The 13,399-nt window shown below is 43.1% G+C and overlaps 1 protein-coding gene across 6 annotated transcripts in view; it reads right to left on the bottom strand.

The window, feature by feature from the left end:
• LOC101171497 (uncharacterized protein KIAA1671 homolog) overlaps window positions 1–13,399 on the bottom strand; it is a 44,891-nt gene that overhangs the window by 29,902 nt on the left and 1,590 nt on the right. For 3 of the 6 annotated variants that reach the window (XM_023958664.1, XM_023958665.1, XM_023958667.1), the window contains exons 2-5: window positions 13,257–13,327; window positions 10,052–11,303; window positions 9,862–9,946; window positions 1,770–5,414 (exon numbers count right to left, since the gene is read on the bottom strand). In XM_023958664.1, the coding sequence (XP_023814432.1) occupies window positions 1,770–5,414; window positions 9,862–9,946; window positions 10,052–11,301 (4,980 nt within the window). In that variant the 5' untranslated portion in view covers window positions 11,302–11,303; window positions 13,257–13,327. Of the gene's footprint in view, window positions 1–1,769; window positions 5,415–9,861; window positions 9,947–10,051; window positions 11,304–12,187; window positions 12,273–13,256; window positions 13,328–13,399 lie in introns of those variants that run through there. The other 3 variants (XM_023958666.1, XM_023958668.1, XM_023958669.1) reach the window with 2 other exon arrangements.

Genomic DNA, 13,399 nt, shown 5'->3' with positions numbered 1-13,399 from the left:
CTGATTCATTTTTATTACGGTCAAAAGACACTCAAAGCTTTAATAGAAAAGTTTTTATTTGACTGTTTTGCTCCACTTTTATTCATAATATTTGGCCTTGCTTCCATTTGGGACAGGTGTTTTAAAAATAAATAACTAAGTTATATACCGTAATTTCCGGACTACAAGCCGCTACTTTTTTCCTGCGCTTACAGCCCTGCGGCTTATTCAGTGACGCGGCTAATTTATGGATTTAATTAGCGGCAGCCATGTACGTACTTTCAAACTCAGTGAATAGTTTGAATTCCTTATCTAACACCAAGCACAAGGCATTTATATTCAACACACCTCTAAGCAGCCAAACAGCATGGACTGACTTCAGGTCTTAGACACTTCAGTCATGGTTCAACAAAATGAAACACGCATGCCCGGCCGCATCCCAGAATCCTTTGGTGCCATTAGACCCAACGTGCACGTGATCGCCACTACAATATGATGAAGCTTTCAAGTTAAAAGCAATCGTTAAAAGCAGCGTAAAAAAGTCCACCGACACCAACGGGTTTGGAAAAGCCGGTTTGCTGCGTGACGGAGAGAACAGCGCATGGAGTGAATTTACACTCCATTTACGGTTTGTAAGGAAACCGTAAAAGCGGAATTTTGCTTTGAAAAGCTCACAGCCTCCTTGTGAGCTGGAGACATCTTCTCCTCCTGCTGCTCTTATAGAGCTGCGGGGCCGATGGCAGTCTGAAGGCTCCCACACGTAACAACGCACCCGCCCCTCATACACAAAACGTACAGTATTAAGTCCAATTGCTTTGCACAGAAACGATTTGCTCCATCCACCGGCGCAACGGGGACGAAGTGCTCCTCCTTGAAGCCGCCCTGGCCAGAGGTGTCGGAGTAGATAGGAAGGGGAGACAAGGAGCGCGCGGGGCGGGAGCGGAGCGCAGAGGCGTCCGCGGAGTGCAGAGGCTTCTGAATTCTGACGCACGCGCCGCACTGAGGCGCGCGTATCACGCTGAGGCGCGCGCTTTTCAGTCGCCGCTGCTGTATTTTACCGGTGTGTTTTTTAACCAGCCCTGTTACTCCCATAACGCTGCCGCGACACAAGCGGAAGGAGAGCTTTTCCCGTTCACCCCTCCATGCACTGCTGATACTTGCTCATTCTTAAACACGTACAACAGAATGGCGAGCCGGGCATTGGCCCCGCCTTTAGCCCCTAAGACTCATGGGAAATGTGGAATCGCGGATGTAAATTTCCTCATCATAACTGAGGGATGTAATGTTGATTATATGGTTACTGTTTGTAATTTTATGTATGATACCTAGATTGTCAATAAGTAAAAAAAAAAATGAAATAAAAACACCATAACTGAGGAACTTGTGAACAGAATAGAGGTCCATGCTGTTTGACAGATGTCGATCCACTCAAATACATGAGCCAGAGGCAAAGCTGGCACCACCCACAATGTGCTAATGAATTGCACTCACTCTGGGATGCTGGCCGTGATCTGTCAGGATGACTATATCGCCTAACACATGCGCGGCTTGTACTCTGACGCGGCTTGTGTATGTATAAAACTAATTAAACACGTCAAAAAGGGTGGGTGCGGCTTGTAATCGGGTGCGCTTTGTAGTCCGGAATTTACGGTAATTATAACAGTTAACCGTGAAAACTAAAGTCATAGTTAAAGTCCCATCAGCACCTAGGTGTGTGAAATTTGTTCTCCTTATTTGACATTTGAAAGAGAAGCATTTCCTTAGTAATGTGTGTCCCTTTTTTCTCTCACCTGAGATCCCTGCGATCTCCTGGGGCTTCTGCTTTGTGATTCTCTAGGAATCCAAATCTCTTCTCCCCGAGGGCTGGCAGAAAAGGCTCCAAGAGAATTCCTAATTTTTTCTTCTGCCCCGGAAAGAGGGCTGGTGTGAAAACGCTCATTCAGAAAAGCGGGCCAGTCATTCTGTCGATTTTGGTGTTGTTCGTCTTGTTTGCAGAACACCTGTGTGGGGCTGATGGCGCAGATTGACTTTCTGAGTTCAACCACAGGTTTGTCTACTGTCACCTCTACAGGCTGTAGCTCCCATGGATCCTGAGGAGACATTGTCCATACAGCAGTAGCCTGCGGTGGTACTTTCCAGTTTAAATCTCTTTCGGGCACAGAATTTGACTTAAACCCGAATGCAGCATCAAGTTCCTGAATATCAGACACTGGAAACAAGTCTTTGTTTGGGGAGGGTTGTGCTTCAGGTTTAGGAGAGTCTATGTCGAGAATAGCAGGCTTGTGTGGCTCCCTCCAGCGCATGGAGGGGTCCCCGTGATGGGAAGAGGCTTTATGCAACAACTCATCTCTGAGCACCGAGTCCAAATCCAGCACCCTCGGCCTCATGGCTGATGATTCCAATTTTAGTCGCTCCTCATCCTTCCGCTGCTTTTCTCTGAGTCGCCGTCTTTCCACCTCTTGCTGTTTGGCAACTTGTCTTATTTTTTCAGCTTCTTCTTTTTCCATCTTCTCTTTTAATTCTTGTTTGCTCAACTTTTGGCTTTCAAATTCGTGCTCATCTAAATCTAGCTGATTCTCCCGCTTTCTCAGCTTTTGTCTTGTCACCTCTTTCTGAAGCTCAATTTCACTTTGTTTTTCCCGTTCTTTTTCAAGCTCTTTTAGTTTTAAAAGTTCTTGTTCTAGTGCAACCTGTCTTAATTGTTCAGCCTCTTCAGCAAGCAGCTGCCTCTCCAACTCTTTTTGCTTTTGTTTTTGCAGTTCCAGCTGTTGCCTTTCCAGCTCCCTTTTTTCTACCTCTTTTTTGTGATTTTTCTGTTGCATTTCCAGTTGCAGCCTTTCCCTGTCCAACTGTTTTTGCCTTTCTTTTTCAAGCTCTTTTAGTTTTAAAAGTTCTTGTTCTTGTGCAACCTTTCTTAATTGTTCAGCCTCTTCAGCAAGCAGCTGCCTCTCCAACTCTCTTTGCTTTTGTTTTTGCAGTTCAAGCTGTTGCCTTTCCAGCTCCCTTTTTTCTTCCTCTTTTTTGTGTTTTTCCTGTTGCATTTCCAGTTGCAGCCTTTCCCTGTCCAACTCTCTTTGCCTTTCTTCATCCCTTTGCCTCTCTTTTGCCTGCTCTCTCTTTTGCTCCTGTAATTTTTCCCTTTCAATTTCTCTCAGTCTTTCCAGCTCTTCTTTTTCTTTCTCCAAATGCCACTGTCGTTCTTTTTCATCCCTCTGCCTTAGCTTTTCAATTTCCAGCCACCTCTTTCTCTGCATCTCTTTTTGATTTTCCCTTTCAACTTCTCTCTGATGCTCTAGTTCTTTTTGCCTTGCCCTCTCTTTTTCCAGCTCTCTAAATCTCATCCATTCTTTTTCCAATGCCACCAGTTTGATTTTTTCTGCCTCTTCAACAAGCCACTGATTCTCCCTCTCTTTCTGCAGTTCTAACGGTTGCCTCTCCAGCTCTTTTTTCTCTGTTTCTTCCATTTTCTGTTTCTGCTTTTGCATTTCAAGGTGTTGCTGCTCCTTGTCCAACTCTCTTTGCCTCTCTTCATCCCTTTTACTCTGTCTCTCCTTTGCCAGCTCTCTTTCTTGCTCTAGTTCTTTTTGCCTTGCCCTTTCAATTCCCAACTCTTCTTTTTCTTTCTCCAACTGCCACTGTCGTTCTTTTTCCTCCCTCTGCCTGAGGTTTTCAATTTCCAGCCACCTCTTTCTCTGCATCTCTTTTTGCGTTTCTCTTTCAACTTCTCTCTGATGCTCTAGTTCTTTTTGCCTTGCCCTCTCTTTTTCCAGCTGTTTAAATCTCATCCATTCTTTTTCCAATGCCACCAGTTTGATTTTTTCTGCCTCTTCAACAAGCCACTGATTCTCCCTCTCTTTCTGCAGTTCTAACTGTTGCCTCTCCAGCTCTTTTTTCTCCGTTTCTTTCATTTTCTGTTTCTGCTTTTGCATTTCAAGGAGCTGTTGCTCCTTGTCCAACTCTCTTTGCCTCGCTTCATCCCTTTTCCTCTGTCTCTCCTTTCCCAGCAACTTTTCTCTCTTTTCCCTTTGCCTTTCTAGGTCTCGTCTTTCTTGCTCTTGCTGAATCTCATTTTTCCTTTCCTGCTGCTTCTGTTTCTGCCTTTCTCTCTCAGTTTCCCTTTGTTTTTCAAGGTCTTTTACCATTTCTTGATCCGTCATCTTTATTTTTTCTGCCTCTTTGATGTTCTCTTTTTGTTTCGGTCTCTCTAGCTCATGAAGCTGTGATCTTTCCTTCTCTTTTAGCTTGGGTTTTTTAATCTCTAAAAGCTCTTGTCTTTCTAGTTCTATAATTCTCTCCAAACTTCTTTTCTTCTCCTCCTCCAGTTGTCTTTGCGCCTGATAGGCCGGCTCCCTCACACGTTCTTGTAGATTTTGTATTTCTGTTTCTTGGTTTTCTTTCTCGATTTGTTGCTCTGTTTTCTCCACAACTTCTATTATTTTTTCTTTGGTCTGTTTGTCTGTGTGTGATGTGGTGTCCATGGGAGACAACTGCCTTCTCATCATTGCTTCAAGCTGTTGCAGAGAAGAAGCACTCCTCTCTAAGGCTTCCTCTAAAGACACATTCCTCTTGACGGAAATAATTTTACCTTGTGAGCCCACCAGAGCTGACCTTACAGGGAAATAATCAGAAGGCACAGTCATTTCTCCAAAGCTTGTTCCTGCATCTTTGGGAGAACTAGGCTCCTGCATTTGTCCAGTCAAAGCAAAGTAAGTTGCCCTTGGTTTCAGGTGTTCTTCTTTCTCCCTTGTTAAATAATTATGTGCAGCAGCACCTTCTTCCTCTTCTGCCCATCTCTGTCTATCACCTTCTTTATCCACTGGCGAATCCCTTTGAAATTCCTTTTCTGTCCCTTTCTCCAAACTCAGGTCTTGGTTGAGATCAGCCATTGTCCACTTTGGTAAAGCTCCTACTCTCAAAAACCGCGGCACTGGCATCACTTCTACAGGGGGCTGTATTTGCGGCTGATCCATCCATTCGACCCCCGGTCTGCTCATGTCCGAACGGCTGTAGCGGAGTGTCATGGCCTTATCTTCCCATTGAGCTGATGGGACGCTCTCACTAACTGCCCTTTTCTCTTCAATCGCCTGGACTGTGTCAAAAGCAGGCACCACACGAAGAGGACTGGATGGGGATGCAGGTTCTTTGAAAGCAAAGGGGGGCAGTGCTCCATCCATAGTTTCTCTCTTGAATGAAGGATTCCTGGAAAAATTCTTTGCCATGCTTGCAGAGTTCTTCTCTGACATTGTCACAATGTGCCTCTCTATATCAAACACAAATGCTCGCAAAGTGTGTAATTCACCAGCAGGACCACCATTCTGGGAGGGGTTGCTTGTCTCTTTTTCAGATGATGTGCAGTCATCCTTGAGCTGCTCTTCAGATTCTTTCAAATTATAAAGAATCTTGTTTTCGTTGGGAGTGTTAGCCAACTCTTCATCCTGCAGAAATGAGAACAAGCCCTTTGAACTCTTTACTGATTAAATTATGCTTTGACCTATACTTTGCTTCTGACATGCATGATTTCAACATGAATAAGTCTTTAGAAAGCAGGACACTTTGCAAAATAAGAAAATAAACCAAAAAAAAGAAAATATGGGTATATTATGAAAGAAAGACAGGAATGCTGGAGTGGAGCTACCCCGCCCCCTTCTCATTCCCATTGCTGAGAGCTTGGAGCAGGGAGTTTGTGGCCCACCCATTGCATTTTCACAAATACGCTCTTTTTCAAACATCAATTTTCATCTGCTCCTAATTCACAAAAATTTAAATAAAGACTCAGAAATTGCATTTTTTAGCTTATTTTTGTTTGATAAATATATCCTGCATCATCAGAAAAATGCCACAAGAACATTTTAAAAACCCAAAAAAAGACTATTTTCATCAGAGTGGGTCTTTAAAGGATTTTGTGAGCATTACTAGTACCTTCTTGATGTGCACGGATGTCATAACAGTAGGTGTGGTGATGAAAAAGTTATCGAAGGTTTTCTGAAGTGACCTCTTTCCCACAATCTGTTTTTGGTGTTTCATAACCCTAAGCCACCTGGGACAAGTCATTGTAGCCATCTTGGGTTTCCCAGGTAGCTTTGTGCGTCTTATGCACTTTTGTGTTTGTTGTTACAATAGCCAAATTTTCAAGTAATATCATTGACACAAAAACCCTTTAGATCTTAGTAAAAAAAATTGAAAATATATCTTAAATTAAGAAAGCACATTTGTTAACAATAATGGAAAAAAAATCAACTTGAACTTTACTAATAAGAAGTGTTTAAACAGTCTTATATTTCACCCAGACTATACCTGCTCAATGGCAAGAACAAGACCCAGGCAATAAACAGCTACACACTGCCAGTTATCAGATACCCTGCAGGAATAATAAGATGGCCAAAGGAAGAGATACAGTCCACGGGTGTTAAGACATGAAAGCACCTCACCATACATGGAGGGTTCCATCCCAAATCAGGCACCCTGAGACTGTATGCTAGCCGCAAGGAAGGAGCCCAAGGACTAGTGAGCGTTGAAGCCACTATCCTGGATAAAACATCCAAGATGCATAAATACATCAAGCTCAAGGCCCCAACTGACAGTGTGCTCAGTGAATGTCTCAGGCAATGGAGAGCAGAGGATACAGTGCTGGAGGACAGAACCTCATGGGAGGACAAACCCCTGCATGGGATGTACCACCGGACCATAACTGAAGTGGCTGATATCAAGAAGTCCTACCAATGGCTAGAAAGGGCTGGCCTATAGGACGGCACTGAAGCACTCATCCTGGCAGCTCAGGAACAAGCCCTGAGCACAAGAGCGATAGACGCTCAGATCTACCCCACCAGACAAGACCCAAGGTGTAGGCTGTGCAAAGAGGCGCCTGAAACAATCCAGCACATAACTGCAGGGTGTAAGATGCTGGCAGGGAAAGCATACATGGAGCGCCACAATCAAGTGGCTGGAATAATATACAGAAACATGTGTGAAGAATATGGACTGGAAACCTCAAAAACCTCCAAAAGTGGTAGAGAATGAGAGAGCAAAGATCCTGTGGGACATCCAGACTGATAGGATGTTAATAGCGAACCAACCAGACATTGTAGTGGTGGATAAAGAACAGAGGAAAACCGTTGTGGTGGATGTGGCAGTGCCAAGCGATGGGAACATCAGGAAGAAGGAGCATGGAGAAATACCAGGGACTCAGAGAAGAACTGGACAAAGCATGGAAAGTGAAGGTGACAGTGGTGCCCCTGGTAATTGGAGTACTCAGGGCAGTAACCCCCAAGCTGGAGGAGTGGCTACAACAGATCCCTGGAAAGACCTCAGAGCTCTTAGTCCAGAAAAGAGCAGTGCTAGGAACAGCTAAGATACTGCGCAGGACCCTCAAGCTCCCAGGCCTCTGGTAGAGGACCCGAACTTGGGTGAGAAACCACCCGCGGAAGGGTGAGAGGGGCGTTTAAAAAAAAAAAAAAAATATATATATATATATATATATATATATATATATATATATATGGTAAGGCGCAGGACTGTCATGCAGGAAACCCGGGTTCGATTCCCAGGGCGGAATGAACAATTAATGGCAATGAAAAATGGGGCAATTACCATGACAATGGAAATGGGGCAATTACCATAACAATGACGGGCAATTAACATCACCCAGTGAGGGTCCTTGCGTCAGGTGCTGAGGGACCAGAGCACCCTGATGGAAAGTGGGCTACTGGAACAAGACGGAAATGGACTAGATGTGAGAACAAGGTTCTGTTAGAATGCTACTACTCAAGTAATCCCACCCAGAGGGGTTACATGCAGAGAATGTGGAATGAATGGATGCTTCGAAACCCACAATCAGGGCTAACTGCCAAACAACTGGTAGCCCAGTGCTCTAACATCCACAAACGGCAACTCCTATCACAACTTGAGATTGAAGCAATACAATACAATGCCACGGGAGAGCCAGAACAACAGGTCAGAGAGGAGGTTATACCACACTCCCACCCTGAGATTGGGTACACAGCCCCAACAACCACAATTACACTGAGCGAGGCAGCAACTGACCTGAAAGACAAGATCATGTCTACAATGAACACTAGGCAACCCCGACACCAGCTACAACGGTTAAGTGATGTACCGCCTGAAAGTCTACTGGAAACTGTGAATGAAGCATTGAGGGCAATTCCTACCACAACCATCACAGAAACCAATGAACTGGTTTACACTTCAGCAGCAGTGATCCTTGAGATGCTTGGCTATAAGAGCAACCATGGAAGAAAACAGTACCCACCATGGAAGCAACGGTTAGAGGCCAAAATCAAGGCAACTCGGAAGGATGTGAGTAAGCTGACAGAGGCTCAAAGAGGTACAATGAGAAAGCAAGTACCTAAGAGATACAGCCAGATGTCCATACCTGAAGCACTGGAAACTGCCAAACAAAGGCTCCTAGCCATGAGCAGCCGCCTAAAGAGGTACACAAGAGACAATGAAGCCAGACGAATAAACAGGCTCTTCGCAACTCAACCTGCAAAAGTGTATGCTCAGTGGCAGGGTCAAAACAGCCGAGCAGACCCACCGAGGCTGGAAACTGAACAGTACTGGAAAAGTATATGGGAGAAAGAGACAGCACATAACAGCAATGCCCAGTGGCTGGTCTCTCTGAGAAAAGAACATAGCAACCTCCCTGAACAGAATCCAGTAACCATCACAGTGGCTGACATCCAAGAAAGAGTCTCAGGTATGAAGAACTGGACAGCACCGGGCCCTGACATGATACATGCCTACTGGCTAAAGAAGCTTACCGCACTCCACGAGCGCCTGGCAGCACAAATGAACCAGCTGCTTAGAGATGGGACTCACCCCGAATGGCTAACGGAAGGGCGAACGATCCTGATCCAGAAGGATCCCTCAAAGGGTGCAATCCCATCCAACTACCGGCCAATAACCTGTCTGTCCACAACATGGAAGCTCATGTCAGGCATCATTGCAACCAAGATAAACAGGCACATGGATCAATTCATGAGTAACACACAGAAGGGCATTGGTAGAGACTCCAGAGGAGCCAAACACCAACTCCTGGTCGACAGAACAGTCGCCCAAGACTGCAAGTCACGACATACCAACCTGTGCACAGCCTGGATTGATTACAAGAAGGCCTATGACTCAATGCCACACACATGGATCACTGAATGCTTGGAGCTGTACAACATCAACAGGACTCTAAGAGCCTTCATAGGAAACTCGATGAAGCTGTGGAAAACCACCCTTGAAGCCAATGGGAAGCCACTTGCACAAGTGTCCATCAAATGTGGGATATACCAAGGTGATGCTCTGTCCCCACTGCTGTTCTGCATAGGTCTGAACCCCCTCAGCCAAATAATCAACAAGACTGGCTATGGATACCGACTCAGAAATGGGGCCAACATCAGTCACCTCCTCTACATGGATGACATCGAGCTATATGCTAAGAGCGAGCGTGACATTGACTCCCTGATCCACACCACCAGGATCTACAGTACTGACATTGGGATGTCATTCGGGCTCGAGAAATGCAGCCGGATGGTGACAAAGACAGGCAAGGTAGTCCACACAGGAGGGGTCTCACTCCCAGAAGGAACAATAGCAGACATTGAGGACAGTTAAAAGTACCTTGGAATCCCACAGGCAAATGGCAACCTGGAGCAGGTGTGTATATGTGTATATGTGTGTGTATATGTGTGTGTGTATATATATATATATATATATATATATATATATATATATATGCTCCCATGATTACAGGTTTGACTGAAAACTGCTCCAAGCCCCTTGAGATGTAAAATCATGTCCTCTGTTATTAATTCTGCAAACTAAAAGTAGAGTGAACCCATCTAGAACCTAGTCCTACAGAACTTTTCCTTCTCTTACCTCTCTTTGAGAAACTTTACTGATCTCATGGCGGTCTGCTGCATCAGTGACAGTATTTAAGTCTGGTGATTTCTCGGATGAAAACCTGATGAACATACATCACATGACAAAGAGCATGCATGACAAATGGAACTCATGAACAGAGACACGAAACACAGACAAACAAAAGAGGTCAAAGTGAGGTTCTCACCTTTTGGTAAGGTCAATGGACAAAGGGCGAGGTTTTGGTGTTGGCTTCATGGCTGGCCTCTGAGTTGGATCCTCAGTCAGCTGTTTAATCAGCTGTTTAACACCAACAGATGTTTCAGTCTCAGGATTCGACTGCACTGGAGATTGAGGATCCAACCCCTGGCCTGTGAACCCTGCCACAGACAAAGATGAAGAATCGAAAGGGTGACTGATGCAGGACTTGATCTTAGGCCTCTGATTTTCCTCTTCAGTCTCTTTCACCACGTTTTCTTCAGTCTTCTTTTCACTCTTTAGGGCTGGATCTGGGGCATCTTCAATTTTTTGGGGCAGTACCTTCTCTGCTGGAGCATTTTCTTGAGTATTCACATTATTACTTTTACGGTGGAGTGACAGACCAATTGACTCAAACTTGGATGTGAGATCAGCAGAGAGGGGTCTCCTCCCAGCCCTCCGAGGAGCAGGAACAGGTTTCTCTACCTTATTTAAACTATCTGGAAAGATAGCGGATACAGGTCTGGGCCTGGAGCTTTTGGGTCGCAGTCGTACTGATACTTCATGCTTAGCTTCATCTTTTTCTTCTTTATCAAACCCTACTTCATCAAGAAACCCCATTGACTTGGCTCTTGTAATTGAAGCTCCAACTTTATTTTTTGACTTCACATTGGTCTCTTTCTCCTTTACAGTAGTGCCACACCACTCTGCTGCTGAAGGTACTGCAAAACTCTTGGAATAGACAAAACTTGACACAACAGGTTTTTGTCTCTTGGCTGATGAAGAAGAAGTCGGCTTATCCTGATCATCTGGATCAAATGGAGAGGCTGATTTAAATGGCTGGGCAACTGGCTTTGTTGTCTGCGCAGAATTTAACTTGTTTGATGTTTTATAGAAGGTAGGAGCCGGCTGAGTGGAGTTGGCTAACAAAGGCTTTGTGTTTAGTTTTGGAGTACTTGGCAGATATGGTTTGTGCCCAGCCATTCGGGTGGACTCTGGTCTAGGTTTGCTTTGGGGCTTAGGGGCAATTATGGGCTTAATAGTCAGGTTTCTCTCTACAACAAATGGTTTGGGAGTAAGTCTAGCCTTTTGAGTTGAGACAGGTTTGCTTGGTTCAGATGCAATGACTTTAGATTTGTCAACAGATGGGATCTCAATGCAACTCTTATTGCTGGAATCAGAAAGTGGACTCAGATGAAGTCCTGCTGCTGCCACCGTTAACCCCAACTCTCCAGGTTGAACATCCACTTGAGCAGCCATCCCTTTAAAGGAACAAAAAGCAGAAGAGCTTAATAAAAAGGGAGAATTTAAAAGTTATTTTTTATCATAGCTCGATAACAAAAGGCAAATATTGTCACTATGTGAAACCTTTTCAGACTTTGTTCAGGGAGTGCCTCCTACCTTAGCTCAATCACAATATATAAGGGTCTTCTAATAATTTTTTGTAACTAAATTGAGCTTTAATGGTAAAACAAAAGACCAACTGTCACTCAGCCTATCCAGTGGGTGCAGTTTCCTGTGTATAAGAAGAACCCAGTGATGCAGTGCTGTAATGTTTCTCAATGGTGGGTGTAATAAACTTAAAAGGAAACAAAGACTGTTTAAAAAGTTAAACTTGTCATTTTCCATTAAAGCCTGACCGCTGTGCTAAAAGATCAATGGGACTTGGAAACAAGAAATCACATGTATTTTTTACCATATATAAAGTGTAAATGTTAATATACTGAATAAATTCTTACATGCCAACAGATCATGTTTAAACAGGTCACCAACCTCTTCATATCTAATAATAGAATCAACTCTTTCATAAGTCTAATGTATTAAACGCTTTGGTTCAAGTCCATTTACCACAAACTCCTGGAAAGCCACTAATAGGTGATGTATTTAGACTGTGAGAATAATTTACAATGGAGTGATTTATTTACAATGACATCTATAAATGTCTAAGAGAAACAAAAGGAGACTACAGTCAGAATGGCTTTTGTGCTGATGTTAAGAGTAGGTGAAACTGTGTTGCTCAATACTTAGAACTAGGGCTGGGTGATTTAGCAATTTCATTGATTAATTCACATTTGTCATTTTAGATGATTAATTTTTGGGAAAAATCAATATTTTATTTTCCCAGCTCTCTGCCGTCTTGTGCTACCGTTGTTTGGAGTGAAGTCTGTCCGTCGGTCTCTCGCAAAGCGCAGATGTGAGTGAAAACATCAGCAAGCAAAGAGGAGATACTTCTGCAATGCAAAGGAAACTTTATTGATCTCCTGGTGGTCTGCTCCCTCAGTGACCATGTCCATTTCTTTTGAATCCATTATCAAGTGAATGTTGTTCCTCTTAAAGCTGGAGTTTTCTCTATTACTTGTTTTGCCTTTTTTAATATTTTTCCTTCACTCCAACTCTGATTTACTGTACACTCTGAGCTTTGTGTACGACACTGTGTATCTTTCCCTTTTTGATATTAATGAACATCTTGCGGACAACTGTTTGAAAATCTTTTCGGGGATTATATGGCCTGTTGATGCATACTGACTGTTAAAGTTTTAAAGTTATTTTCTGATCACGTGTGACACCATGAGTATAAAACATAGGCCTTTATGGAAATTTCCTGCAATACAAAATTAAGTTTCAAATTATTATTGTAAAAAGTATGTTGGAGTAAATACTTGAAATAAATCAGCTTTTGAGTAATGAACCCAAATAATGTATGATTTGAATTTTAAACTAAATTAACTAATAAATCTAGTTTTTGTTTGTATTTAAATTTTTTATATGTACCTACATTGTGCAGAAAGTAAAGTTCTACAAAGTGCCATCGTGTTCCTTCCTTGTTTTCACTCCAGGGATTAATCATTGAAATGAACTCTTCCATAAATACATACCTGCTTATGTTTAAAGACATTCAACGATTGAGCTCCACAACTTTTTCAATTAGTTGGTAATACCGTCTTCCCATTTACTAAGAAGATATGGTTATCTTTAAAAAAAACACGTCAATTTGCCTGATTTGCTTACAACGTGGATTTTGACAGTAAAATCTTTTTTTTAATTTTAAAAAACATGAAAAACCTAGGAAACAATACTGGCCCGTTAAGGTTTCACATTTGATCATGCCTTCCACATGTTGCTGTTACTTTTTTTATCAACATCTGATAGGTATTTTGGACAAACAAAAAAGACATAATTGCTGAAAAAATAAATAAAATCCCAGTTTTACATACCTATCCAGATGACAACCTCCTGCTGAAGAGCCACTATGTCATAGCACAAAGAAGCAACACGTTGAGGAAACCTAAAGGAAACACACGTTGAGTCAAAGCACACAAGCTTGTCAGAGACAATGAATCAGAGAGAAAAAAAAATC

Source organism: Oryzias latipes, chromosome 9, assembly GCF_002234675.1.
Source record: "Oryzias latipes chromosome 9, ASM223467v1".
NCBI classification, from domain to species: domain Eukaryota; kingdom Metazoa; phylum Chordata; class Actinopteri; order Beloniformes; family Adrianichthyidae; genus Oryzias; species Oryzias latipes.
This window is presented reverse-complemented; position numbering and strand designations above follow the sequence as displayed.